Source organism: Brachyhypopomus gauderio, chromosome 1 (assembly GCF_052324685.1).
Source record: "Brachyhypopomus gauderio isolate BG-103 chromosome 1, BGAUD_0.2, whole genome shotgun sequence".
Classification (NCBI taxonomy): Eukaryota; Metazoa; Chordata; class Actinopteri; order Gymnotiformes; family Hypopomidae; genus Brachyhypopomus; species Brachyhypopomus gauderio.
Window position 1 is genome coordinate 5,148,632 of NC_135211.1, and position 27,522 is coordinate 5,176,153.

At 43.1% G+C, this 27,522-nt stretch overlaps 1 protein-coding gene and 1 long non-coding RNA gene across 2 annotated transcripts; one reads left to right on the top strand and one right to left on the bottom strand.

Annotated features, from left to right (window-relative positions):
* The first annotated feature begins 14,832 nt into the window (after positions 1 to 14,832).
* Positions 14,833 to 18,256, top strand: LOC143526549 (uncharacterized). Its single transcript, XR_013133891.1, has 4 exons — positions 14,833 to 16,395; positions 16,498 to 17,423; positions 17,515 to 17,902; positions 17,994 to 18,256. It is a non-coding gene; the product is annotated as an uncharacterized LOC143526549 (long non-coding RNA).
* A 3,238-nt stretch (positions 18,257 to 21,494) lies between these two features.
* LOC143525564 (B-cell receptor CD22-like) lies at positions 21,495 to 27,003 on the bottom strand. The gene is made up of 6 exons (XM_077019695.1): positions 26,871 to 27,003; positions 26,379 to 26,648; positions 26,060 to 26,299; positions 25,781 to 25,862; positions 25,479 to 25,530; positions 21,495 to 21,764 (listed from the first exon to the last, which is right to left on the bottom strand). The coding sequence occupies exons 2-6, from the start codon at positions 26,620 to 26,622 to the stop codon at positions 21,528 to 21,530; spliced, it is 855 nt and encodes a 284-aa protein (XP_076875810.1). The 5' UTR covers positions 26,623 to 26,648; positions 26,871 to 27,003; the 3' UTR covers positions 21,495 to 21,527.
* Positions 27,004 to 27,522: the final 519 nt, after the last annotated feature.

A 27,522-nucleotide genomic window follows, 5' to 3' on the forward strand; every position in this document is an offset into this window, starting at 1 on the left:
GTCCTTGGACTGTCCTACTGGCCTGGTTCCAGCTCCTCTTGGTTTTCTTACTTTAAAGTCTATTTTCTCTGGTTTGGTCGCGTTTACTAGCGGGTTAGAGCTGTGGATCTCATCGGGTCTCACCTCTTTGCAGGCAGTGTGATTGTCGTCCCACCGACACAAAGTTACGTTCACGTTATTGGGTTGTTTCTGATTTCCTACACTAAATATCACCACCGCTCCTATTATCACCGCGGCTAGAAATGTTCCCCCCCATAGCCAAGTCCATGTTCTCAAAGTTAATCTCCCTACTCTAACATATTGTTGGTACTGAGCCTCATCTGGACGTCCCGCACGTCCCGACAACATGTCTCTTATTTCCCACAGTTCCATCCTAGGATGGAAGATGGTGCACCACCACCTTGGTACCGGTTGGTTTAAGTAAAGTTTTAATGATTGGTTTCACAGTCCTCCAGTCTAATCCGTCTAGTCCACAACCCAGCTTCGGTATGGCTAGAGTGTTAATGTTCAATGATATTAACAATGTGGCCAGGTGTTGTATGCTTGAAATCAGATCTCCTAATTCTGGCTTCTCCCTGTAGTATCTTTTGGTCACTAAATGAAATATAATGTGTGTCTGTGTGGTTTGTGTGGCACACTTGCCTATGGGCACCTTGGCTATACCTGTAGTGCCAAACGCTTGTCTGATCTGCAGAGCCACTCCAGCTCCCAGGTTCAGGTCCGCGCTCACACAGTGTGCTATAGCCTCACAGTCAGTCTCCAACAGGTCTCCTTCACCTTCCTCCCACCAGTCCTTGGCTGTGATGTATTCTCTGTAAAAAGCTACACTGGGGTCGGTACTCACCACTAACTCCTTCCCTGGGGCTTCTCCTGTCTCCTCCAGGTGTGTCTTGATCTCTCCTGTGGTTCTTGTTGGTTCTTTTGCTGCAACACAGTGTGAAATGTGGTACCAAGTCTTACCTTTGTCTTTCCTCACTTTCACTGAGTGCTCGTTGGCACCTTCGACCTCCCACGGGCCTGTCCACCGTGGCTCGTTCCACTTCCTCTTGTGCACCTTGATCCTTACCCAATCCCCTGGCTTCACCTTCACCTTGGGTGATTCCAGGTCTTCTTCTCCTTTTTCCTGTTGAACAGACTTATTGATTTCACAAAGCAACTTGGTTAATTCTCTCATGTACTCTGACATCTCCTGTTCCTGGATTTCCAAAGCTGGTCCCTCGATCCTTGGTCGAGGGCACCCTGGCATGGGTCGTCCTGTCATGAGCTGGTGTGGTGAGAGATTGTATTCTCCCGTGGGGGTCGCTCTCATGGACATCAACACTAGTGGCAGCGCCTGAACCCAGTCCATGTCTCCTGCTGCGCACACCTTGGCCAGTTTAGTCTTAATGGTCTGGTTGGCTCTTTCCACCAACCCCTGTGACTGTGGGTGGTAGACAGTGCCAAACTTGTGGGTTAGGCCCAGCTTTTGTTCTACTTCTGCCAAGTGTTTGTTATCAAAGTGGGACCCATTGTCACTCCTAATCACTTTTGGTAGGCCGTACCTGGGAATCAACTCATTTTGCAACCATTTTATGACTGATTTTGAATCTTCCTTTTTGGTGGGTATAGCTTCTACCCACTTGGTGAATCTGTCTACCATGACCAGCAGGTACCTGTACCCCCTTACCCTGTTGTCTGGCCCCATGTCTGTGTAATCGATCACAATCTCCTCAAATGGCCCCGCGGGCACTGGGTATCCTCCAATTCTCACCCGGTATGGTTTCTTCACATTGTATGACTGACAGATATCGCATTCGCTCACGTATTGCTTCACGTGGTCTCTGAGGTATGGATGCCACCATAAACATTCTAATTTGGTCACCATGGCCGACACTCCGGAGTGAGTAGGCCCATGTGCTTCGCATAGTATCAATTTCATCTTCTCTAAGGGCAAAACTACTCTCCCTTCTGGACTCCTCCAGAGTCCTTTAGTGACTGTGGCTCCCCGGTCTATCCACAATTGCTTCTCATAGACCGTGGCTTGTTCTTGGATCTGTGCCAGGTGGCTCTCCGTCAACTCAGGCATGTTATGAGTTTCCAGCAACAACAAGCTCTGTGGGTTGTACCCTCCAGCAGCTTTGGCTGCTCTGTCAGCAGCTTCATTACCTCTAGAAACAAAACTGTCATTACCCTGATGTCCTCTTACCTTTATCACTGCCACTTCTTTGGGTAACATGATAGCTTCACTCAACTCATGTACTGCTCTCAAATGTTTGATTGGCTGTCCTGTGGCGTTAGTGTACCCATTATCCATCCACCTGACTAGTTCATGGTGGATGACCCCGTGCACGTATGCTGAATCTGTGTAAATGTTCACAATCTGACCTGACGCGTGTTCCAGTGCTCTAGTGAGTGCGACCATTTCTGCCAGCTGAGCTGAAGCTGGTTGTGGAACCACTCCTGATTCCACCTCCTCCCACTCTTCCCCACATGCTTGTACCACAGCGTAAGAGGCCTTCAGTTCGTTACCTTGTCTCCAACAACTCCCATCTGAACAGAGTTCCCATGCTCCTGGTTTAGTAATTCTGACCTTGTGCAGTTCTGGTCTGAGCTGAATGTATCTTTCTGTGGCGTCAGCGCAGTCATGTGGTGTCGCATCTTCGGCTACTTCAATGTTATCAGTCAGATTCACAAGTTTTGACGCAGTGTTGTACGTGATGTGTGGCTGTGTGAGTATGGCTTTTATCTTGTTCTGTCGTGCTCTTGACAAAGAAAAGGCTTGTGAGTTTATGAACGCCATTACTCCGTGATTGGTGCTGACTATTAGTGGGTGACACATTACCAAGTGTGCTGTCTTCTCTATCGCTGTGGTGAGTCCTGCCATGTATGTTGTGCATGGTCCTGTTCCTATCACTGGTTGATCTAATTTGGAACTGTGAAAAAATAAAATGTTCCTTCCTTCACTCTCCCCCTTCTGAAAGAGACAAGCATGAACATGATTGTCTCTTACAGAAACGTTTAAATGAAAAGGTTGTGTGTAGTCTGGTGCTGCTAATTCAGTAGCGCTAGCAAGTGCTTGTTTTAGAGTTATAAAATCCCTCTCTGCCTCAACCGTCCAGTCAAGCTCCACCTTCCCGTTACTCAGACCTTTTGACACTGCGAGTTTTCTGAGGCTGTGAGCTAAATCACTGTAGTTAGGTATGTAGTTGCGGCAGTAGCCTGTCAGGCCTAAAAATGACATCATTTGGGACACTGTAGTGGGCTTTGGAAATGACAGTATTGACTGTCTCTGATTTGGAGTCAGGGTGTGACCTTTGTGTGAGATGTTTCTCCCCAGAAAGGTGACCATCAGCCTGGCCACCTGGAGTTTTGACTTGTTCACTTTGTAACCTAATTCAGCTAACAAGGTTAGAATGGTTATGGTGTCTCTAAGGCACTTATCAGGTGAAGTACTAGCTATTAACAAATCGTCCACGAACTGTATTAGTACGGTGTTAGAGTCAATCAAATCATTGTCAGTTAATCTAGACAGATCTTTCAACAGACATTGATTGAAGATGCCTGGTGAGTCTTTGTAGCCTTGAGGTAGCCTGTTGTATGTGTACTGTTGACCTTTAAAGGTAAACGCAAAAATGTCTTTCACATTCTCATCAATTGGTATAGAAAAGAAAGCATTAGCTAAATCTATGCATGAAAAGCTGCAGTGTTCAGTCGTTAGGTTCTGCAAAGATCGATAGGGGTCAGGTACTGGTATGTTCTCAGTTACAGTGACATCATTAATGCGCCTCAAATCATGCACCATACGATACTCATCTTTTCCAGGTTTTTTAACAGGTAGTATGGGCGTGTTCCACGGTGACGTCGTGGGTTTCAGAACTCCAACTTTGATTAAATCTGCAATGGTGTCTGTAATACCTGCCATGGCTTCTGGCTTGATTCGGTACTGTGGCTGATGAACGACTGTTTCTCCTGGCTTTAACCTAATAGGAGCCATGTGGTGTGATGCACATCCTACATCTACCTTTGTCGTGGTCCACAAGTTGGCTGGGACCGTCTCTAGTTGTTCTTTGGCCTGGGGGTGATCCAACAGTGCTCTGCCGTGTGTGGCTGTCAGGGGCTGGTTACAGAAGTACGCCAAGTCACTGGTGTCACATGCGACTCTCCAGTACTTACCATCCGACGTACCCTCTACCCCTGGCAGACAGGTTGGGCGAAACTGTTCCTTCATGGCAGTGGCCAGCATGGGGCCCAGCTCACGAGGTTCGTGTCCAGCCGAGACCAACAGCGAGACATGTGGTAGTGAATCCTGCTGGTCCGGGTTTCTCCAGTACGTCATCTGTTCTCCTGTTAACACAACTAGTGCAGCCACACCTTCAGGTCCAAAAATCATTGATTCACAATTTATATTTTGTAATTGACCTTCAATGTTATTCCACAGCTGTCCGTAAACCCCATCCTCCCCTCTGATGTAATTAAAAGTGCAGTGTGTGCTGTCTATTGGTGGGGTCATACTCTGAAGTGACAGGAACCATGGTTTCCATAAATTAAACGTGTAAAGCAAATTTTTTGCAGTTGCTTGTTCCTCAGGATGTTGTAATGTGGCCCAGTAAATGTGAGCTGGGCCGTCTGCTGCTTGTTGATTAAGTATTCTGAGGCGCTCATCGTGGTTGGTGACAGAGACAGCTAATTTACCTTCACTCGGTGTGCATTCAATAATAGCTGAAAATTGACACAACAAATCTCTACCTAACAAATTAATTGGGCACTGTTAGACAAGAAATACTGAACGCCCTTTTTAGGATTGGGTAATTTATCTATCATAGTGTGCAAATCTCTGTGTGTCCACGGAGCGTATGTGTGTGCGTAACTGCTCCCTGGTACTGCCATTATCGGATAATGACCACCAGGGGTCGACGTGTTCTTGGCTTTTGATCGCGTGACTACACCGTGCCTGTCATAGTAGGCGGGCACTCTCACCCATTGCTCGGATTCAGTCAGGTTTATACATTCATCTCCCACCTCGCTCTCCTCTGAAGAGGGAGTTTTCACTCGTCTGTTCGCCACACCCTCGTCATTCTCCACTTCCCATTCTAAATTTTCACCAGTCACAATCAATGTATCTCTTCTGTCAGGTGCACCTCTATCTCTCCTCCTATCATCCGCAGCGCATTCCTCTAGCTGTCTCGCATGCTCTTTTTCCAACTTAGCTTCTTCTTGCCTGATGGCTTTCTCCACATCACAGACCACTTTCTCTGCTCTGTTCAACGTCTGTTCGAACCGTGTGGGGGCACTCAGACTCAAACTCTCAGCCATTCGCTGTTCAATTCTTTGCAATGCATCACTTATCTCTGTTTCTCCAGTTTTCTCACGCGCACAGTCTTCGAGCCTCGCTAGTCTACTCTCTATTTTGTCCATAGCCACATCACTGACAACCTCCATTACCACTTGTCTCCCCTCATCACATTCACGCTCTCTCACTGATTTTGGACGTGCAGAAGCCCCGTCCACACCAACGTCACTCATTTCACTCACAGACACAGGCGCCATCAGCGCTGCACGCGGACATTGAGGAGCACTGGGTTCACACGCTTTTTCTGCATAGGGAGGGGGCACAGGGAGTTCTGTCTTTTTGGTTTCAACTCGTTCTTTATCATTAATCTTCTGACAAATTTTCCGAAATGTTCTCACATACGACAAATAAGTTTCAGCTTCTTCCAGCTGGATTTTACGCTTTTGCTTAGTTAGGGCTCCGCTAGCCTCTAATCTTTTTTTCTCTTTATTAACCTGTGTGACCCAATGCTTCTCGATGTGCTCCCAATCAACCTGATACACGCCACGGTCGTCCGGGTCTGGCCACAACCCTTCGGATCGCATCTTTTCAAAACATTTTTTCACATACATCACTGTGTCAGACCTCATTCTCGGCACAGCACGTTTCTCCATAGTATCAACCAAATAATCCTCCAAACCCTTAATGTTATCCATGATATAACTCTGATTTTTAAACTACTTCCAAATTACTTTTGCTTCGATTCAGTAAATTTTAAAACTTTTTCGTTGTACTCACTAGCACTTTAATACCCCAAAATTAATTCAGTAAACTTTATCACTTTATCGTCGTGTTCGCAAGCGCTTTAACTCGCCAGCGCGCACCCCAAGGGCAGACAGACACAAGTTAATATCTCCACACTCCAAACAACTCCAGCTCAACACAGCTCGCGCGAGTTTCACTTCCAGCACTTAACACTAGAGCTCCTGGGAATTCAGGATTCTGAGGACATCACCCCTCCTTCTTCTCCTTCTTGCCAGCAATTAGCAAAGCCAAACATCACCCTTTATTATGTTAATTCACAGAGCAAGACTGAGGCAGCAGCCTCACCCAGAAAGTCTCTGATCACAGAGATCACAGATCACAGATCACAAACAACCAGAAACACAAATGCTTCTATCAAATGCTTCTAACACAAATATAGATAGATAGATAGATAGATAGATAGATAGATAGATAGATAGATAGATAGAGAGGTAGTATAAGAAATGTACAAAGAGCAAGATTCAAGCCTGCTGTTTAGATCACAAACAAGCAGAAACACAAATGCTTCTATCAAATGCTTCTAACACAAACATAGATAGATAGATAGATAGATAGATAGATAGATAGATAGATAGATAGATAGATAGATAGATAGATAGATAGATAGTATAAGAAATGTACAAAGAGCAAGATTCAAGCCTGCTGTTTAGATCACAAACAAGCAGAAACACAAATGCTTCTATCAAATGCTTCTAACACAAATATAGATAGATAGATAGATAGTATAAGAAATGTACAAAGAGCAAGATTCAAGCCTGCTGTTTAGATCACAAACAAGCAGAAACACAAATGCTTCTATCAAATGCTTCTAACACAAATATAGATAGATAGATAGTATAAGAAATGTACAAAGAGCAAGATTCAAGCCTGCTGTTTAGATCACAAACAAGCAGAAACACAAATGCTTCTATCAAATGCTTCTAACACAAATATAGATAGATAGATAGTATAAGAAATGTACAGAGCAAGATTCAAGCCTGCTGTTTAGATCACAAACAAGCAGAAACACAAATGCTTCTATCAAATGCTTCTAACACAAATATAGATAGATAGATAGATAGATAGATAGATAGATAGATAGATAGATAGATAGATAGATAGATAGATAGTATGAGAAATGTACAAAGAGCAAGATTCAAGCCTGCTGTTTAGATCACAAACAAGCAGAAACACAAATGCTTCTATCAAATGCTTCTAACACAAATATAGATAGATAGATAGATAGATAGATAGATAGATAGATAGATAGATAGATAGTATGAGAAATGTACAAAGAGCAAGATTCAAGCCTGCTGTTTAGATCACAAACAAGCAGAAACACAAATGCTTCTATCAAATGCTTCTAACACAAATATATATATATAGATAGATAGATAGATAGATAGATAGATAGATAGAGAGCACATGAATTTGTTTTCCTGTCTTTTCCTCTCCTTTTCCAGCCTGCTGTTTAGATCACAACATTTATCAGTGATGCAGTGATGCAACGCGACCATGCTAATTTTCGCTAGCAATGATATGGGATTTCCTATATAACATTAGCATCAAGCTAATTGCACCATATAATTTCTTAGCTTTTCATACGCGAATTCAAACGCGGAAACAGAAAGTGTTTGATTACAACAAATATTATATAGTATAGTATATGAAATATACAAAGAGCAAGATTCAAACATTTTTATTTATTTTTATTGTTTGACGGGACTCATTAGAGAAACTGTCGTCTCTACGTGCGATTGAATTGTAACTTTTGAAACACGAGTCTACAAATTTTCTGCCGTTTGTTGTAGTATCGGTAACATACAGTCTGCTTGTAACTTCAACTTTTTCGTGAAGTATCACGTTTAGTGTTTTGGTCATATGAGCTTGGGGGTGAGCCAGCTTGTGCTTTGGCAGGCGTATGAGCTGGGGGTGAGCTGCTTCCACCGCATTACCAAGACAATGGGCGTTAATCCCTTCACAGCAGGGGAGTGGGCTACATGGACCCCACCAAGCCCTGTGAAATTTTTCGCTTCTCTAGGAGCTCTAGTGTTAAATCGTACGTTTACGGAGCGTCATAAACCAAATTATAATTTCATGCATGAAAATATATAATAATTTTTGTTTTACACTTTAACCTCTTATGAAATGTTTCTCTTGTGCTTGTGTACACAATGACGAACGTCTTTCTTGGGGGCTCATGCAACTTACTCAGGGGTTCAAATGTCCTCACAGAGGCTCATGGATTTATGGGCGTGGGTTTATAAGTCCCCCAATGAAAGGCTCTCAAGTTTTATTATAGCACGTATGCTCAAACAACTTATACAGGTCTTTATTCAGCATAAAACCACACGATACATGAAAACCAACCCAACCCTGCAAATTTGCAAACACACACACACGGCCGTAATCTCACCAATCACACACGGAATTTTACCAAAACACACGGGGCCCCCAATAATCAAAATGGCGCGTCCTCCGGAATCCACAGGATTCCAGGCTACCTGCCTTAATTAAAATAACAAACTGGCGCGACCTCCGGAATTCGCAGAATTCCAGGCTATCTGCCTTAATTAAAATAATAAACTGGCGCGTCCTCCGGAATTCACAGAATTCCAGGCTACCTACCTTAATTAAAACAACAAACGGGCGCGACCTCCGATTGTTCCAAGAATAATCGGGCTACCTGCCAAATTTACTGCAGTTTACAGGGCGTCCTCCTACGACTTTATGAGTCGTAGGGCAATCCTCCTGTCTATATATCGAGTTTGTAACACGTATACAATTTCAATACTAAATTTACAGAGAGTATTTCGCCTCGACCATTTAGTGACTGAACTTTAATTTAGCCTATGACGTAGTAACATCAGCCAATAGGAGAGAATGGCTCCTTACCTTTTTTCAGACCGCGCGGTTTAGTTCAGTCACCTCACGGACGGATTGACCTCCTCTCTTGTCCTAATTGCAGAATTCGACTCCAGCCAAAAACCATCCTCTGCTACCAATTTGTTGGGAATTTTCTTCTCCGACCCAGACGGGCCCCAACACCGCCCCGATGAACCGACTGGTTTTTGACTGAGTGGTCCAAGCAAAGTCTCGACAACAAAAGTTCTTTTAAAATGATTTATATAGAATATAATTGAATGCAATATAATAGAAGTATACGTGGTACAAACTCTTCAGTGCACTGGTGCTAGTTGCCTAGGAATCTACCTAACCCAAGTGGATCTCAGCAGTGTCCAAGCGAAAAGCCCCCCGTGCTGGGCGATGTCCTTTCTTTCATACTCTCTGTCCATAAGTTTCGAATTGTTAAGTTTCGATAACTCCCCAATCCTGGCTGCTCTCCATGGAAATTCACCTGCTCCTCTTCTCCCAGCCTGTGTGCCTGGTTATCTAAAAACTGCTTGCTACACATCCTGCACTGAATAGGCCCCTTCTGTTCTCCTCAAGGCCACTGAGGCCTCCTTACTCCTGCTTTCCCACAGTCTTCCTGAAAAACACTAAATTGACACATCAAGTTATTAGCCTTTAATTTTCTTTTTTCCAACACATAACATAACTTTAAAATAGCTGAGAAAGGCCTGCATAACACGCGTGGCTTTACTTAGAAACCCATGTTAGAAAGCAAATGTAGGCCTATAGATCATTAATGTGGTATTAAGTGTAATACAGACCCCTCCCACCAAAGAGGGAGACCTGGGGCAAGGTGTGCTTGGGTGGGTTAAGCTCGAGTTGTACGATAAAGTCGGGCTCGTTTGAAAAGCTACCCAAGTTGTCCCGAAAGTAATTGACCCACACGCATATTTAGAACCCAGAACACGACAATTAACATATTACTAATTATCTGATTTTTACGTATTCAGCGCAGTCCAAATACAATGGTGTCGGGGACATTTGCTAATGTCATTTAAGATCACATAAGAACATTATGATTTAGTACATTAGCAGAAAAACTGAATAAGGTTGATCAGTGATTCATTTGTAATCATGTCCTTGTTTGTGTGTAACCGGCGTCAAGAGAATGTGTAGACAGAAATAAACTATGTTATGTCTGTCATCCCTCTGCTAACCATCAGCTCTTTCTGTGTTCTGCTAAAAAGAGGAAAGATCCAAATTAGGAGGAATGCACATGTGAGTAGACACCAGTACACCAGCACCAGTACAGTACTGGAGCAACTGTCATTCTATACGATGCATTCACTACTTTAGTGCTACCATTTGAAAACTGTGGAATAGGGTGCTCTTAACTGCTCTACTGCAGTAATTCTTTTCGTAATCAATGCAGTTAACACATCATGCATGAGGGGAAAAACCGCCAAATACAGTGAAACCGATATAATTTTGGAAAATACAGTGATATAGAATTTTGGTCATACCGCCCAGCACTACGCTGAGAGCACCACTGTATATACCGCTGTATGATGCACTAACCAGAGCGACTGAGATGTTGATAATGCAAACTGAAATACATATGGGGCTTTCTGCATAGTATCATGAAAGCAGAGGAACTTCATGTAACGGCCAGGGGAAAATGCGTCAGCTGGGCTAATGGGAAAATACTGAAAATCCTGTCATCTTTTACAATAGTGCATTACCAGTGTTTAAAATGCATTTGGGAACATTTACTGATGCAGAGCACATCGTCTCTTGTGTGTATGTAGACTAGGAAGTGCTGGCAGTACTTCACATGTATTGAGGGACACTGGAAGCATTACATAGTGTGGTGATGAGGCTGATGGAACGCAGGTGAATGAGAGGAGTATCTATGGAGACCACTAGTATTCAGGGGATGAGGCCCTCTAGTGGCCAGAAGGGTGCATGCGGCCACTTCCCTCACAGCATCGTGAAGCAAGCAGAGCCAGTGCAGCTTGTTTGCTGTGCACAAGGAACGCAGGACTGCAGGTTCAGAAGGTAGACATTAACAGTACCTTCTTTACTTATTATCATTTATTAAAAACTCCTTTAATTATCTAAGGTGCCCAAAGTCAAAATCTATCACTCTATATTTGCCAACTGCTGACTAATAGGTGTTTGAGGGAATGCATGAGATGGGCATGGGTGAGGATCTGCACTATGATTAGATCAAAGGAATTGGGACGAGATCTCTGCATAGTGTCATGGGTCCTAGTAGTTTCTTTGTGTGATTTTGAATGAGTGTGACATGTTGCATGTAGGAGGGTGCTCCTCTATAACACTGAAGTAGCAGGGGAATCTTAACAGGTTAAAGAATGGTGAAGAATTTGTTGCACCTGGTCCTACATCATCATCACGTCAGAGCTTCAGGATCACTCCTGAAATATGCAAATAAGAACACATGTCGGTTATTTCTCAAAATGGACTGAAGCTCTTTGTGTGTGAGTGAAGCACCTTGGCAGTGTTCTCATATGTGGTGATGGCATGTAGAAGTGACACCCATGTAAATAGGAGGGTTTAAGCCCTCCCTCCTGCTGCTTGGACAAGAACCAATTCTTTCAGTGTTTGCAGTGTTGAGGACAGAGAATAGCTGTAAATCTCTACTGGTGATGACATAAAAAAATGAAGTTTATATCATCTGAAATTAATGTGCTGATTTCAGGTATAAATTCAATTCTGATTCGAATCTGTGGGCATCTGAAATACTGTTTAAACTACTGCCAATGGATGGTGGTGTGGAGAAAAACGATTCTTAATTAATTGTCTCCTACAATTGGACGACAGAAACAGACAGGGGTAGACCTGAACTGAACTGAGCAGATGTGTAGCCTGTTTTGTTAATTGTGGATGTAGGTGCTTACATGTGTATCCTCACTTGGACCTGGCATGGAGTTGGGTTTAGGAGGATACTGCTACTTCCCCACCTGGTCCACCTTCCACAGGACCACGTTCTTCTCTCCAGCCCCACTGGAGACAACAGAAAAACAGGAGCAGCTGTAGTTCAGCCAGTTCTCTATGTGTTTTAGTAAATGTACCTCAGTTAGAAGGTGAGCTACTACCTTTGCATGTAGAAGAGCAGGTAGGCTGTTCTTGCCCTGCGCTTAAGGATGGCTGGCTCAATCATTTTTGAAACATTTGAATCAATGAAGGTTAACCAGCTCTCTGCTTTCTCCTCAGCTACGCCACTGATGTAGTGCCCTGTCAGGGTAGCAAGTCACTTTAGTTTCTACTGCATGTTTGTGGATAATGTCAGAGTACTCACCACTGTCCATGCTGCCACCCAAATGAGACACCACAGTAAGTAAGAATGCATCTTAGATTGTTGATATGGGTCTCTCATATCTCTCTATCTCTCTCAGCCTGTCTTTCTGAGCATCTCTCTCTCTCTTCTTTTTCATCTCTCTATCTCTTTCCTCATCAGTGGGCTGAAGTGCTGTACTTTCTATCCCTGTCCTTCTCTGCTCTCATTTACTACTAATGGGTAATGAGTTCACTGCTTTAAAACTCATTGTTTCTGGTCATTTACATAAATCGAGACTCAATGTGAAGAACTCAACCACTTCAGATGCCTTGGTGCCTTGACCACATTCACATTTGAACTCCAAAACTGAAAAAAGATTTCATTGAGAGTGACAATGGTTAGGATGGCTCCCTAACTTAACAAACTGGTAGGTTACAACCTTCACACATAAATCAGTCCCACCAGGATTTCGCGGGCCTTTTTTGTGATTGTTGCGGGCTAAAATGTTTGATGTTGCGGGTGTTTTTCAAAAAAATTGCGATGGAAGTTGCGGTGTGTTTTTGCTTTTTTTGTAAGTACATTACAATAGGGAGTAAATGTTGTATGGTTTCCTCTATTTAGTAGTCCATTTTAATGATCTATTTACCTATTTATTCAGGGTTGCCAACTTTTCAAGATCGCTTGAAGTGAGATTTGAACCTGGAGGGGGGGCGGGGTTAGCGAACGTAAGTTGTTACCGGGCGGCCTGTAAAATGGACACAAATTAAGTATTATATCGAGATCGATCGCCAGTGCTTGGCGCCAGAGCGAACTAGTAACTCATAGATATGGATCAGAGATAAATAAACTTTATCTCTGACTTTAAACTTTATCTCAGTTTAAAGTAGGGTTGCCACCTAGGTCTGACAAAAAACAAGGACACTGTCATACTGAGCGAGTGTAATCTGTTGAGCGGGGTGGGCGGCGAACGTAAGTTGTTGAGCGCGGCGTGGCGAACGTAAACTTAAAGTAAAACGTTACCGGAGGGGTTTAAAATGGACACAGCGAGAAAAAAAACAGATTTAAAGTGTGCAGAAACAGTCTGAATCATGGTTTGAACTAACCTAGTTTTTTTTGCCGGGACCGAATATTAAAAAGACGAAAAACCGGGACAGTCCCGGGAAAACCGGGAAAGGTGGCAACACTAGTTTAAACTTTTAAACTTTATCTCAGACCCTCGCCGCTTGCGTGCGCTGCAGTGACTTCGCGGGCTACCGTTGCATTGTGGGGAATGTAGTGTTTGTGCGTGCAAAACACCATCGGGCGGCTGTGGCCTGCGGGCCGGTTCTAATAGTAATTAAATATCATCCAGGGGGGCATAGATAATCAATTCGCGGGTCGGATCTGGACAGTGTATCCCTGCTTTCATGTAGTGTACCGGGATACTGCTTTTCCCGATCTTTTTGCCGTTATTTTCTTCGCTCATGCTGCTTTCAGTCTGCTCCTCTTGAACGTATATACGGAAGTAAGGCGGGAGTTTGTCGACGTCACATCAAGACGACATCAGTGATTGGTCAAATGTGCGGAAAGTTGCGGTGATTGGCTGAAGTTGCAACACCGCCCTGAATTCGCGGGGTTTGCTTGAAGTTGCAAATCGCAACATCGCGACTTTCTGGAGGGTCTGATAAATAACCCACATTATCCCATACCAAGTGTGTGCATACTTTCTGACAATGCACACTTTGAAGAAACACATGTGAAGACCAGTTGATTTACAAGAAGGAGATGAGGGTATAAAGCACAGAATTACCTGCTGCAGATGTGCACGGATTTGAGGTGAAACTCAACTCACAGGGCAGAGGAGGAAACCCTGAGTGTCTCTCTCCCTTCAGCTGAAGCAAACACATCATCATGAACTCATGGGCATCCTGTGGAAGACAGTACATCAGAAGGGCATTACTCCTGGACTTCAGCAGCAGCAGAGTGTGAAAACAAAGAAGGTTGTGTGCAGTTCCTGCAGTCTACTGCATGTGGTTCTGATGTTTTCTGAATGACTCAGAGGTTGTTTAGCTGAACCTGTTCGTAGTCCTTTTCAAACGCAGGGCATCTGACTGAAATACAGGCATTCAGAGCTCTCAGGAGCTTCTTCTTCTGTAAAGAGCTACAACTAGTGAGCCTGTCTTGCTGCAGATCTGCAAAACATCTACGAGCGGTAACAGGGAGACCAATGTGATTTATTTCTCTCAGCATCACAACACCTCCCTAAGCACTCATATTTGAACAGTTCATTTAGACACGTGAATCCTGTGTTCCTGATCGGGTATCTGAGCATCTGGCAGCTGGATGGATCCGTCCAGCTGGAGCACTGAGCTCTGATGGGGCTCCAGAAGCACGAGAGACTCAGTAGACACTGCAGAGTGGCGTTCTGGAGGCGGGAGGGGGAACTGCAGGTGTTCACAATACACACCTTCATTAGCTAGCCAGGTATTTAAAAATGAATTGAAATGTGCAATATGAAATGTGCATACATTTAATGTCATTTTAAAATACCTGGCTAGCTAGTCAACGTGTGTATTGTGAACACCTGCAGTTCCCCATCCCCTAATAGTTTTAGTAAACTAATCAGTAAATGTGTCCACCAAATTTCTCATGGATTTTAGTGATTGAATATGGTGACGGATTAAATCTGGTTGTGACATTGAGTGCGCGTCAAGAAACGAGGTAGCACAGAACGTAGACACAACACTGATCTTTTATTCTCAATGAGGCGCAAACAGCACACGTAGTGGAGGAAATGACGGACTAGTATTTTCCTATATTGCCTAATGGAAGGGCCGGCCCTGAGCGATACTTCCTTTTTTGTAGATGTATAGAAGAAAAACACTGAACTGAATTGTCTGCTATTTTTTTTACATGTTATTAACATTTCATTTTTCTTTTATTCGTAGCGTATAATCACAAGCAGGTTGCAGAGCTTTGTGTTTGATCGGCATAGAGATGCTGAGGACAATCACACACACAGTCTATGTGTCACGGTGGATCAGCCTGGAAGCCACTAGAGGGCGCGCTGACTCACAGACACACATGCCCACTTCAGCCAGGCACACACCCTCTTGCACCAAACCACTCCCCAGGTCCCAATCACCTCATTAACACCTGTTTCCTATTTCACACTCACAGCAGTTTAGCCCACAGGTCTTGCAGTTCAGTGCTGCACATTGTTGAACCTTCGCCTCGCATCTCAGGACAGCTGTCCCCTTCTGGAACTCTCATCGTTCCTGGTCTGCCTATGTGGACTTTGCTAAGTGCTGCTATCTACGTTATTACTGCCGTTTGGCCTGAGTCTTTGTGTTTCTTTTTACCATGGATAATGACGCTTTCAGTTTGCAGCCACTGCTTCCTCCGTACCCGTGTCACACCATGAAGGAATTCTCCATGCCTTAGGAGTTCTCCACACAGGTGTACACATCTGGAAGTGCCATTCTGATGGTGTATGCCCTGAAAAATATAAGGTGGTTGAATTAACTCTAGACTCTAGGGGAAATGACTGAGTAGTACGGCAGACTGCAAAAGTGGCGGCAGGCCACTGCTAACAAACTTGTCAGCTAAATTCTTTATATCCTGCTAGTTAAGTTTTAGACAACATAAAAATAAATAATCCTTTCTAGGTGTTCTTTTTTTGTAATCTAATAAATCTCAACAAACTCAACCAGAGGATCTAGACAGTTTATTCAATTATATAGACGATTGCTTTGACAGTTATCATGAGCAAACCAGATAAGACGCCATCCACCAAGAGGAGCTACCCCGAAGCTTCCCTGGGAGCGGCCTCCCCACATACCTGCAGCACGGTGGACATTTTGGAGTCTATTAACAACAACCTATCCAGGTTTGACACACACCTGGCTCTAGTGAAAATTCTCCACCAAGAGTTTCAGGCTTTGCAGGAATCAGTGGAGTTTAGCCAGCAGCAGGTAGAATCACTCGCTGTAGAAAACACGGTCCTTAAGAGAGTCGTACACAGGCCGACACCACACCTGGACCAAGCGCTTCTACACAGGCCGACACCACACCTGGACCAAGCGCTTCTACACAGGCCGTACAGGCAAAAGACGGAACTGTGTGGGAGAAGGTTGACATCACACGCACTCATGTCAGCCGTTTCAATTCAACATTTGTTGAGCCGGCTGGGCCTACAGAACATGCAAAGGTATAGTAACGTAATATTTTTTGCAGTGTTTATGCTTGTGTTTGACTGATATTTTGTACGTGTAATTAACCTTGCGTCATTTATTTATTTTTACTCATACAGCGTAGGATCACAAGTAGACTGCAGAGTTTTCTGTGTTTGCTCGACATGGAGATGCTGCGACTCATCACCGACTGCACAGTCCATGAAGCCCGCAGAACAGACCGCACCTGGAGTTTTTCGGTCAGTGAAGTGATGGCGATAGCAATCCTTTTTCTACGAGCAGTCCTCTCTCCTGTTGGAGCGATGACGGAGTGTTGGTCGGCAATGTTCGCTGTGCCTTCAATCAAGGAGACAATGCCGCGGGACCGCTACCAGGAAATTATGCGGTACCTGCGGTTTGATAACAAGGACACCCGTGCGGAGCGTGCAAAGAGCGACAAGTTTGCTGCGATCTCGGACATCTGGCAGCGATTTGTGAAGAATTGCAACCTGTTACACCCCCGGTCAAGATATTACAGTCGACGAGCAGCTGTTTCCTACCAAGGTTCGCTGTCCGTTCACACAGTACATTGCATCAAAGCCGGACAAATTTGGAATTAAGTTTTGGGTTGCTTCTGACTTGAAGACCAATTTCATGTGCAACGCCATTCCATATCTGGGAAAGGACCCCGATCGTCCCAAGGGTGAAAGAGTGTCCGACAATGTGGTGGTGATCACTCATGAAGCCATACCTGGGCAAGGGCAGAATTGTAGCCACGGACAATTTCTTCACATCTCTGTCACTGGCTGAAAAGTTGCTGGAGTCCAACACAACTCCGCTTGGAACGATAAATAAGATTTGACGGGAAATTCCCTCGGAGACCAAAAACACCAAGGGACGTGACAAGTTTTCAATGGAGGTGTACAGATCACATGATGCGCTGCTGACAGTGTATGCCCCCAAGGCTAATAAAGTCGTCTGCGTTCTCAGCACTATGCACACGCACGTGAGAATTGCCGACAGAAAAAAGAAGCCAAACACCGTGACGGACTACAACCGGATGAAGGTATGCATGTGTTGGCACTGCAGAATCAATTTATACATGAATGAATTCGTTAAAAGTATAACATGTACTTCTTTGTAATTGTTCTTTGCAGTGCGCCGTTGACATGGATCAGAAGGTCCGTACATACACGGTGCGCGCAGGAACATGCCGGTGGCCCGTTGCAGTGTTCTATAACATACTTGACCTGGCAGCGAGGAACGCGCATGTTTTGTACATGGCATGCATGGGGTCCACAGAGAGCAGGAGAGTTTTTCTATATGCTCTTGCTGGGGAACTTCGTCATCGTCATCTACAGGAAAAGGAGTTGAAGAAAACGCCATGTCCTTCGCCTTCACCTGGAAAGACGACCACGTGTCAGGTGCAGTCACACTGCAACCGCAACCACAGCATCAACGTTGAATGCGGCAAGTACACCTGTCGCAAATGTAAGAAAGAGGGTCCCTGGCGGTGTAGCAAGTGTTAGCTACAACTACATGAAGGTATGTTGATAAGTATATGTGGTGGTACATATTTTTTGTCTTCTGAAAGATCTTATTCAAAATGTAAGGTTTACTTTGAATTGTTCTTCAGTGTGGCATCGCCATCGTGGACCAGAAGGTTCAAATACCCCGCGAGCACTAGAGGCACTTACACCTGTCGACATCATGGAAAGGAAAGTTCAAAAACACTGCGAGCACAAGAGGCACACATACACACTATAATCTCTTATCGCTTATTATAATCTCCAATAATCTCTTCTTTCTGTTCCAGAGTCGCACTTCATGACACCCGGAATGGACATTCCACTTCAAGAAACCCGGAATAGACATCCATATTTGATCCGAATAAAGTTGTTTTGCAGCACATGAATTTGTTTTCCTGTCTTTTCCTCTCCTTTTCCAGCCTGCTGTTTAGATCACAACATTTATCAGTGATGCCACGCGATCATGCTAATTTCGGCTAGCAATAATATGGGTTTTCCTATATAACATTAGCATCAAGCTAATTGCGCCATATAATTTCTTAGCTTTTCAAACGCGGAAACAGTGTTCGATTACAACAAATATTATAAAGTATAGGAAATGTACAAAGAGCAAGATTCAAACAATTTTATTTATTTTTATAGTTTGACGGGACTCATTAGAGAAACTGTCGTCTCTACGTGCGCTTGAATTGTAACTTTTGAAACACGAGTCTACAAATTTTCTGCTGTTTGTTGTAGGATTGGTAACATATATAGTCTGCTTGTAACTTCAAATTTTTCGTGAAGTATCACATTTGGTGCTTTGGCAGTCGTATGAGCTTGGGGGTGAGCCAGCTTGTGCTTTTGGCAGGCGTATGAGCTTGGGGGTGAGCCGCTTCCACCGCATTACCAAGACAATGGGCGTTAATCCCTTCACAGCAGGGGAGTGGGCTACATGGACCTTACCAAGCCTTGTGAAATTTTTCGCTGCTGTAGGAGCTCTAGTGTTTAAGAGAGTCTGTGAAATCGCTGATCGAGGGAATGACCTGGCTCTGGGAAGAAAACAAAAAAATTAAAGAAACCGTCAGTGATCTCCAGTCTCTCAGCATGAGAGACAATTTAATATTTTCAGGTATTCCGGAGATGGCAGACGAAGACCCCGAGATTACAGTAAAATCATTCATACCAATTCACCTGAAAATCCCAGAGGACACTGTTAAAAACATCAGTTTTGACCGTTCGTGGCTAAGTTTGAAAACTACAGACAGAGCTGCTAAAGAGCCGCGGCCGGGAGCTGAAAGGAACGGACTTTAGTATCAACGACCAGTTCCCCAAGGAGATCCTGGCGCAACGCAAGGTCCTGTTCCCCATCCGCAGGAGTTTCATCTGTCCTACCCCACCTACATCTGGTACAAGAACAGACAGCCTGTAACCCACAACCCCACCAAACACCACAAATTCTACCTGGAGTGCAGTGAAGTGTCTGTTGCTGCTCCTGTGTTCTGAGAGGGCATGAGGAGTTGCAGACTCCTGCTCACACTGGTCATCACAAATATAAGTCCAACATCTAGTCTGCCCTGCACTGATCTGGTTCTGAATGAACCTGTTCTTCTGTTCCTCTCTTGTGCTTTGGCTTTTACACATGTGCTGCTGTGTCCACATTTGGAATTCCTGCACACAGTGTAAAATTTAGTGTTACATTAGGGTCAGATAAATCCTGAATATATTACATTCATGTTTCTTGTCTTTGTTTTGATTCGATGTTGCATATGGCTGCTGGTGTATCTCTGTAGGTCCAGAGGGGAGTACGGTGTTAAAGCACATCACAGTGGTAGTGGTAGTAGTCTCTCTGGCTCTGATGCTAATCACATGAGCTCTGTGGTATGTGATCAGTTAAAATGTTTTTGATGATCTCAAAATTACTTTCTTGGATACACTTGAAATAAGAATGCATGTTTGTTAGGAGGAGAAAATTCAGATCAGATCTTCACAAGAGCTTTGGGAAGAAAGAACAGGTCAGTGTGTTCAAAAGCAAGATCTATGAGATAATGTCCCAAGATCTCTGTGTTCTCTTGCCCTCAGTGTGACTCTGATCCTGATGATAATGTCTCAGCCTAGCCCGAGATCTCTTATCCCTCACAGAGATCTTCAGATGATCAGGATTGTACTACTCCAGCATACATTTCATCCACTTACACACACAAGCATCTCAGTCGTCCTCCTTGTGGCATACTTTTGATACCGCGGAGGTGCAGAGTGTTCATTATGCTACTGTGAACTTCAGCAGACACACTGCTGCCACCTAGTGAGCACATCCTGCCATTACATCTATAGTGACTTTAAATTGTTTATTTTAGACTTTGCAGTCACTGGGACAAGAGTTCATTATATCATTTTCACACTGCTGGTATCTATATCTTATTAGAGGTCTCTGGTAGCTGAAGTAACTAAATCAGCTTAGTCAGATGTCCTAGACATTCACAAACCCAAACCCTGATTGTAAGTAAGTAAGTAAGTAAGTTTATTTATAAAGCACATTTTATATGACTGAGTCAACCAAAGTGCTGTACAGAGGCTAAAAAGTACAATATATGCCCAACTCATATAAAAAAAAACACGTAGAATATTACATAGCATAAAACATTTAAAATACATACAAATACACCATGTAAGATAAATATACAGGTTTTAAAAGGCCAAGGTAAAAATATGTGTTTTAAGTAAGGAAGAGAACACATTAGGAAGGACAGAGCTATAGATGCAGATCCTGGAACTCAGAGAGTTAAGATCTCACATTCTAGGTCTGTTTTGTAGCAATCAACACACTTGAGTTCAAATTTAAAAAATCCTAAATACAAAACAGAAAGATACTGGTGAATTTGAGACTATGGACCAGATTCATAAGGTAACCACACCACTCTTTACAAAATGCATGACAAGGTATTCATGAAGTCACCATGCAGACAATTAGCTCACTGGTGTCACCGTTGTGGTACCCATGGAGACAGACAATCAAAACGCACCAGTAAATGAGTCCCTATATTAAAGACCCTGGGGAAATGTACAATTTTACAGAATCATCAATTTTTATTAAATCATAAGGTAAAAATATCTATGAGACTTATAAAAAATGCCTTGGTTATTTGAAGGTTTTTGGTGAATCTGCATGATGTAGAGATTGTAAAGCAAAGAGGTATAAATCATACAAACAGGCACAAGGTAAGTAACCCAAGTGAACTAAATGTAACAGTCTCAGACTTACAAGAAGCCAAACGAAAACAGGAGCTCATATGCAGGGACCTACTCGTCTAATTAGGAACATGTCCTTTCAGATTTTTGGTGACTGGGATTGCCCCAGAGAATTCTGGGGAAAGCAGTCCAGTACAGACTGTATAGGGGTGAAGGGCGTGGTAGTAAGAGAGAAAGAAATTACAGCGATACCACCAATGTGCTTTCAACAACAGAACACGATGAAATTAGAAAAAAAAAGAAACATAAATCTATATAGTATTTATATAATAAAATACTTTTGTATTACTTTAAAATAAGATATAAATAGAAGAAATGTAAAGATTAAAGTAATAAAAATTAAACTAAAATTTTGAGAATAAATACACCTAAAAGGTAAGACAGCAAAGTTTGAAAAAGTTAAGAACAAAATGTTAATGTTTTTTTTGTCTTGATTTGATGTTCACTGTGACATACTCTAGTTCCTCCACTTGAATAAGAGTCTTTGGCAGTTGGACAGTCGAGTAGAGAAGGACATCCTGAGTGGAGGAGCATGTGAAATGAACGCTGGAGTAGTGAACATTGTCCTGATCATCTGAGGATGCTGTCTGTGTGGGGTCAGAAGTTATGGCCACAGCTGAGACTTCATCATATACAGCTGAAGAATCATGCTGAGAGAGATAGAGAGAGGAAGAGAGAGTCAGACATGGACAAACATTACAGGAACATAGTGTTGAGATAATGGGTTTTTGCTTAGCCTACATTAGCAACACTATATTTTGCTTACCAGTAAACTTGATATTAAAGCTAGATATGAATGCTGCATAAGGTGCATTAAGCTACAAAACCATATTCATAATTTTGGGGGGGCATACCAGAGGCTAAGCAGCATATTAGTGTGCTCTCTGCAAGAGAGAAAAACAGGATGTTCCACAGAATGTGTTAACACCTGTACAAGTTCACAGAATATGTTTTAAGTTGAAAGCAGGTCGTCAGCATCTGTGAGACGGTGGCAGAGAGCAAAGTGGAACACAGTTAAAAGGTCAGATCAAGTTCACCTGGCTGACAGGTAGTCTATTTAGAGAGATAGGCAGACAATTTTGCAGACACAGGGAGATTCCATCGCAGAGTAGCAAAGGTGGGGGCATATACCCAGATCATACTATAAAGTACAGGTGGAAAAGTGTCTGTTTCAGAGACCTGGACACAAAGCTACAGAGTAGAGTATTTAGGCTTTTGTGTATTCTCTCCAGAGCGCTCTGTATTTTAACTTGCTTTTAATAAAATGTTAAAGACAAGACTGGTGATGTTTTCTTTTGCATCAACGAACATGCTGCGCTAAGGTGGAAGAGGATCAAAGCGCAACAATAGTATTTCTCAGAAGGTAACGCTGTCACCCATAGGCGTGCAGACATAGACATCAGGTGGTGCTAAAGCACCACCAACTCTGCCCTTTATCAATGAAAGTGCCCTTTTGAAACTTCGGTAAAAAAAAAAATTATTATTAACATTTTACTGAGGTCGGTTTGAAATTATCTTTTGAAAACCTGAGTGATTAAAAACAATGCCCTGAAATGAGCCACCACCTCGCACACACCCGACCTCTCTCTTCCTTTAACACCAGATGCGCTGCAGCAGCAGTTCAGTTCAGCGAGGTGAAGGAAGCGTCTTCAGCACAGCACACACGCTCACAGATAGACTTCTTCTCCCGTGCCCCACCAGCCAGGTAACACACACATCAAGTAAAATAGTACCGTTTGCCCTCTAAGCCCAACGTGAAATCATTTTCTTGTGCAGTAAAATGTCTCATACAGCACCAAACTACTAAGTATTTGTAGCCGACTGGTCACCTGATAAACTAGTCGCTCTAGCCCAAATCAATGATAGATAATGTGTTCATGTAATGATAACACTTAATAGTCTATAACTCCTTCTCGTACTTTTTGGTCTTTTTACTGTCTTAATTGTAGGCCTATATTGATTTACTAATTGCAAAATATATGCAACAAGGCCTGCAGACAGTGGAGGGTAAACAGAAGTTAACTGAAAGACTTAACAATGACTGCATATAGTTAATATTGGATATGGATTTTATCAGTTGGTGGTGTGATGTTTTTCCATTGAAAACTCACGTTTGAGAATGTTACAAATAAAAGTCAAATTTCATTCAACATGTCTGTGTAATTGTTTTTATAATGAAGTGTTCCACGTGCCCTAAAAAGTGCCCTTCCCCCCCCCTGAGCACTTGCCCCCCAAAATGTCTGTGCACGCCACTGCTGTCACCATAAACAATTAGACATTCTACACAGCCTGTTAAAATATTACGTGAAGACTTGGGAGACCATTGCAGCAGGGGCATCTCTACATTAGGGGCCGAAGGGGCCTGTCCCCACCAGATGTCACTGGAGTGTTCACTACAGTGCACGACATGATCAATAATTCAACATAAAAAAAGATATAAACACATTTTCTTTAAGAGTAATACTGGTGCAGCTTTATTATATATAATAACATTCCAAACATCCTCTGTTCAAGCCAGTACAAGTCAGTACTGTGTGGGTTGGCCCCAGCACCATACCGCCACCAGCCACCTGAGGGCTAATCAAGCCTCATGAGCTATTCCTTCTTGATAGCCCTTATAATCAGCTCACACCAAGATACTGGATGCTGAATTGTTTGTTCTGACCTATAGCTTGGTTGGTGTCTTTGGGTAGAGGTAGTGGGACTTATGCTCAGGCCTCTTTTTTCTCTTTTCTCAAGTATCTCTGATCTCGGATATTTTTGAAACTAAAATAAGTTTGTTCTCCTCCTTCTTTGTTTGCTTTTGGCTACTCGTTTGTCTGGAAGTTCTGCTTTTTCCTCACCGAATGAGGGAGCCAATCTTTCCCCTGGCGTCCTTTGTTTTTTGCCCTTTTTCTGTTATCCTCTACTCTCTCCCGGCTGTTCCCCTTTGCCCCTTTTTGTTCTCGCTCCCAGTTAAAAGACCACTCAGCGATTGGGTCCTATCTACTCCAAATCCAGAGGTAGCTCACCCAGTTCACCTCTGGTAAGCCACCACGTTACAAGTACACACTAGCAAACATTGTTTACGGTGGCCAACATGTAAATGTAAATTTTGTCAGTTGTGATTTTCACCCTAACTGAAATTTGTCCTCCGCATTTACCCATCTGTGTAGTTAGAACATACACACACAAGCGTGCGCACACACATATAGAAATCTGTGTTTGATCTTTATTCAGCTGCAGTTTTGACAGATGCTGATATCCTCGAGGCATTAACAAAGTGAACTGAGGGGGAGTGCAGCAGTGACGGCTGGTGCAAAAAAAACTGAGGGGGGCGTAAACAAATTAAAAACAAATAAAACAGTCTAATTGCCCTTTATTTATTTGAACATGAATTTTGCCCTAGCGTTCTTCAAGTGAATGCTTTGTGAAAGGATTTTTTTGTAAAGATAAAACTGAATTTTCTCTCATTTCGTAAGATCTGCTGCTCCAGCCTGCTGATATTCAACGTGAACCGAGTTACGTTGGATGTTCGCGAGAGGTGGGCGGAGTCGCGCGCTACGGTCACTCGCGAAAGTATAAACCTAGCTTTAATGAACCGCAGCTGACTGACACTACCAACAAGAGTGGGTGTGTCCAACAAGAATCAATTAAACTGCAGGGTCAGATCACCTGCTTGGCAAAAGTTTATGCATCTCATTAGACCGGCGCCCTGCACACAGGAAGTGTGCACAATGTAAGCAATTAAATACAATTATGTGTTTACTCTTTTAATAAATTCAAACATGGCTATTAGACACACAGCAGTTGTCTGAATGTGTGTGCATGAATGTGTGTGTGCTTGTATGCCCAGTGGTGGATGGTGCTCTGTCACTAGGGTCTGTCCTCTCTCTCTCCTTCCTGCACCCCATTCAGTCCCCCAGGGGGCTGTGGATCCCGGTAGAGAGTGCGCTGTGCGCAATTGGCTGCCGCTTCTCGCCGGTGTGTGTGTGATTGGTTGTCTGAGACTTGTACCTGTGTTAACAATTGTAAAGCGCTATATAAAATTGAACATTCATTCATTCATTCATTCATTCATTCATTCATTCATTCATTCATTCAGTACGACTAAATTTTTTGACAGTCAGTGACTAAATCAGTGTGACAGTGAATAATGTCCTCACTATCGCTGTTTATAATGAACTCATTTTAATATCGGAACAATATTAAGGGGGCGACGCCCTAGTGCGTCATATTGGCCAGCGCCAGAGTTCCAGTATTGTCTGTATGGCTTTATAGAAGTACAGTATATCTGTGGTAGGACAGTAAAACAACTGCAGTGATTTTGAATTGGGCTGGAGACACTGCTGTGTTGAAAATCATTTAAACTTATTTAAACTCACATTTGAGCTGGTCTCCTCACATCTGCTGCTGACAGCTACAGGTTGCCTCCTTCTGGAGAATCACAGTAATAACATCACCAGCTTCACACACAGACACACACACACACACTTACACGTTGCCTGTGTTAATGTAACTCCTCTACAGATTCTACAGTCTGTAGAAAGTGATTTTAACCCTGTAGATGCTGTTGTTAGACCTCATACTGTAATGATGAGAGTGAAGACTCTCTGTATGGGGCAGTAAGCAGCCTACAGGCAGAATTATCAGGGTGTGTAATGTAAATGTGTCTTCAGCTTCTTACCTCATCCACAGACACACAGCAGTGAGAGTCAGAAACAAACCCACAGAGACTCCAGAAGCTGTGTATGCATTAGCTGGACTACCTGCATCAGGGAGGAGAAGAGAGCATGTTACACAGACATGAGGAAAGTCAAAGATGTCATGATGTAGGATATCAAACGGACACTGGAAAATTATATTACATTCTTTAATCTCCATGTGGGCAACAGGGCAGTGAATCCAACCCAGACCATGTGTTACTGTGTGTGACAAAATATGATTTTATTTGATTTGACTGTACCTAATGCAAATGGCCATTCTGTCGAATTAGATGATCCAAACGTATTCTTCACTACACAGTAGAAACGTCCACTTGTTCCTGTAGCTAAAGTTATATTGGTCCCATTTCCAAACAACATTACATCACTTCCTGTTTTCTTGTACCAGGAGTAATTGCTGATGGGGTTGGAGTCAGTGTAGCACAACAATGTCACTGAGTCACCAGACACATGGTCAGTAACAGACGGGACTCTGGGAGGGTCTGAACAAGAGATTCAACATGTCATTTAACTTATTACATTCAACACACAGGAGGGTCGCACAATGCAAACTGCACATACATAACACATCCAGTAGGACGGTGGTGGAGTTGTGCTGTCCTAGCTGGTTGTGAGCAGTGCAGTAGTAGAGTCCACTGTGCTGGGAGCTGATGGTGGTGATGCTGTAATTCTGGCCTGTTCCCAGCAGTGTGTCTGCAGCTGCTCTATGCTTAAACCAGGAGTAGGTGAGAACAGGAGGGTTTGCATCACTGCTGCAGGTCAGAGTCACTGAATCTCCCTCCACTCTCTCTCCAGAGGGAACCATCACTGCTCTGGTGTTTCTAGGAGGATCTGGTTGGGAGATTAATATAACTTTAAAAGTTAATGTTGTTAAATGTGAAACAGAGAAATTATTAACTGTTAATTATAGAAACTTTCTCATTGTGACATTATAATTATTATTAGCAGTTGTAGTAGTAGTAGTAATTGTAGTGATGTTTCTGATTCATGATGAACTGACATTAGATGCATCATCATTATGATTTTTGAATTTGTTTTAAGTTCTCCACTCACACACAGGAGGAGAGAGGAGGTTTTCAGGGTCTTCAGTAGCACAGCTATAACTAACTGCACCACTGACTGCAGATAAAGAGCAGGAAACGGATGTGCAGTGAAACACATGCCGTCTGTTCTTGTACCAGATGTAGGTGGGGTTGTAGGACAGAGTGCAGGTGGAGCTGCAGATGAGATGTTTTGAACCACTTCTGTTTGACACTGTAACTTTCAGATCTGTAAATGATTATTTTTAGTTTTAGTCATAAATCATCCTTATAGCTAACTACATTATAGCTAATGTTATAGCTAATGTTACATTTGAGATCTGCATGTAATTTTAATAAAGATGCTTAAAATAAAGATGTTTTAACTAATCTTTTGTAATTACATGTGACAGACAGAGATACTCCAGGTTCACCAGTGTATTTACCACCAGTACTATCAGTGTGGAATCTGAACCTGTATGTGTGAGCGTCACTCTCTCTCAGGTGAGTGATGGTCATACTACAGTCATTCTGGGAGCTCTGTCTGTACTTCACCCTCCCCTGATACTCCTCTTCCTCTCTCACATCCACAATCTCAACACCAACCTGCTGCTCTTTAATGAACCAGAATGATTTTGTCACTGTGTGTCCTCCAGGGTATTTATAAGAGCAGGAGAGATCAACAG

Excerpts from the sequence above, each read along its gene's own strand:
- LOC143525564 (XM_077019695.1), bottom strand. The coding sequence starts at position 26,622 with ATGGTTCCCTCTGGAGAGAGAGTGGAGGGAGATTCAGTGACTCTGACC. Across the intron at positions 26,300-26,378 it reads CGTCCTACTGGATGTGTTAT|ACCCTCCCAGAGTCCCGTCT; the intron begins GTATGTGCAGTT and ends TCTCTTGTTCAG. Across the intron at positions 25,863-26,059 it reads AGAATGGCCATTTGCATTAG|GTAGTCCAGCTAATGCATAC; the intron begins GTACAGTCAAAT and ends TCCCTGATGCAG.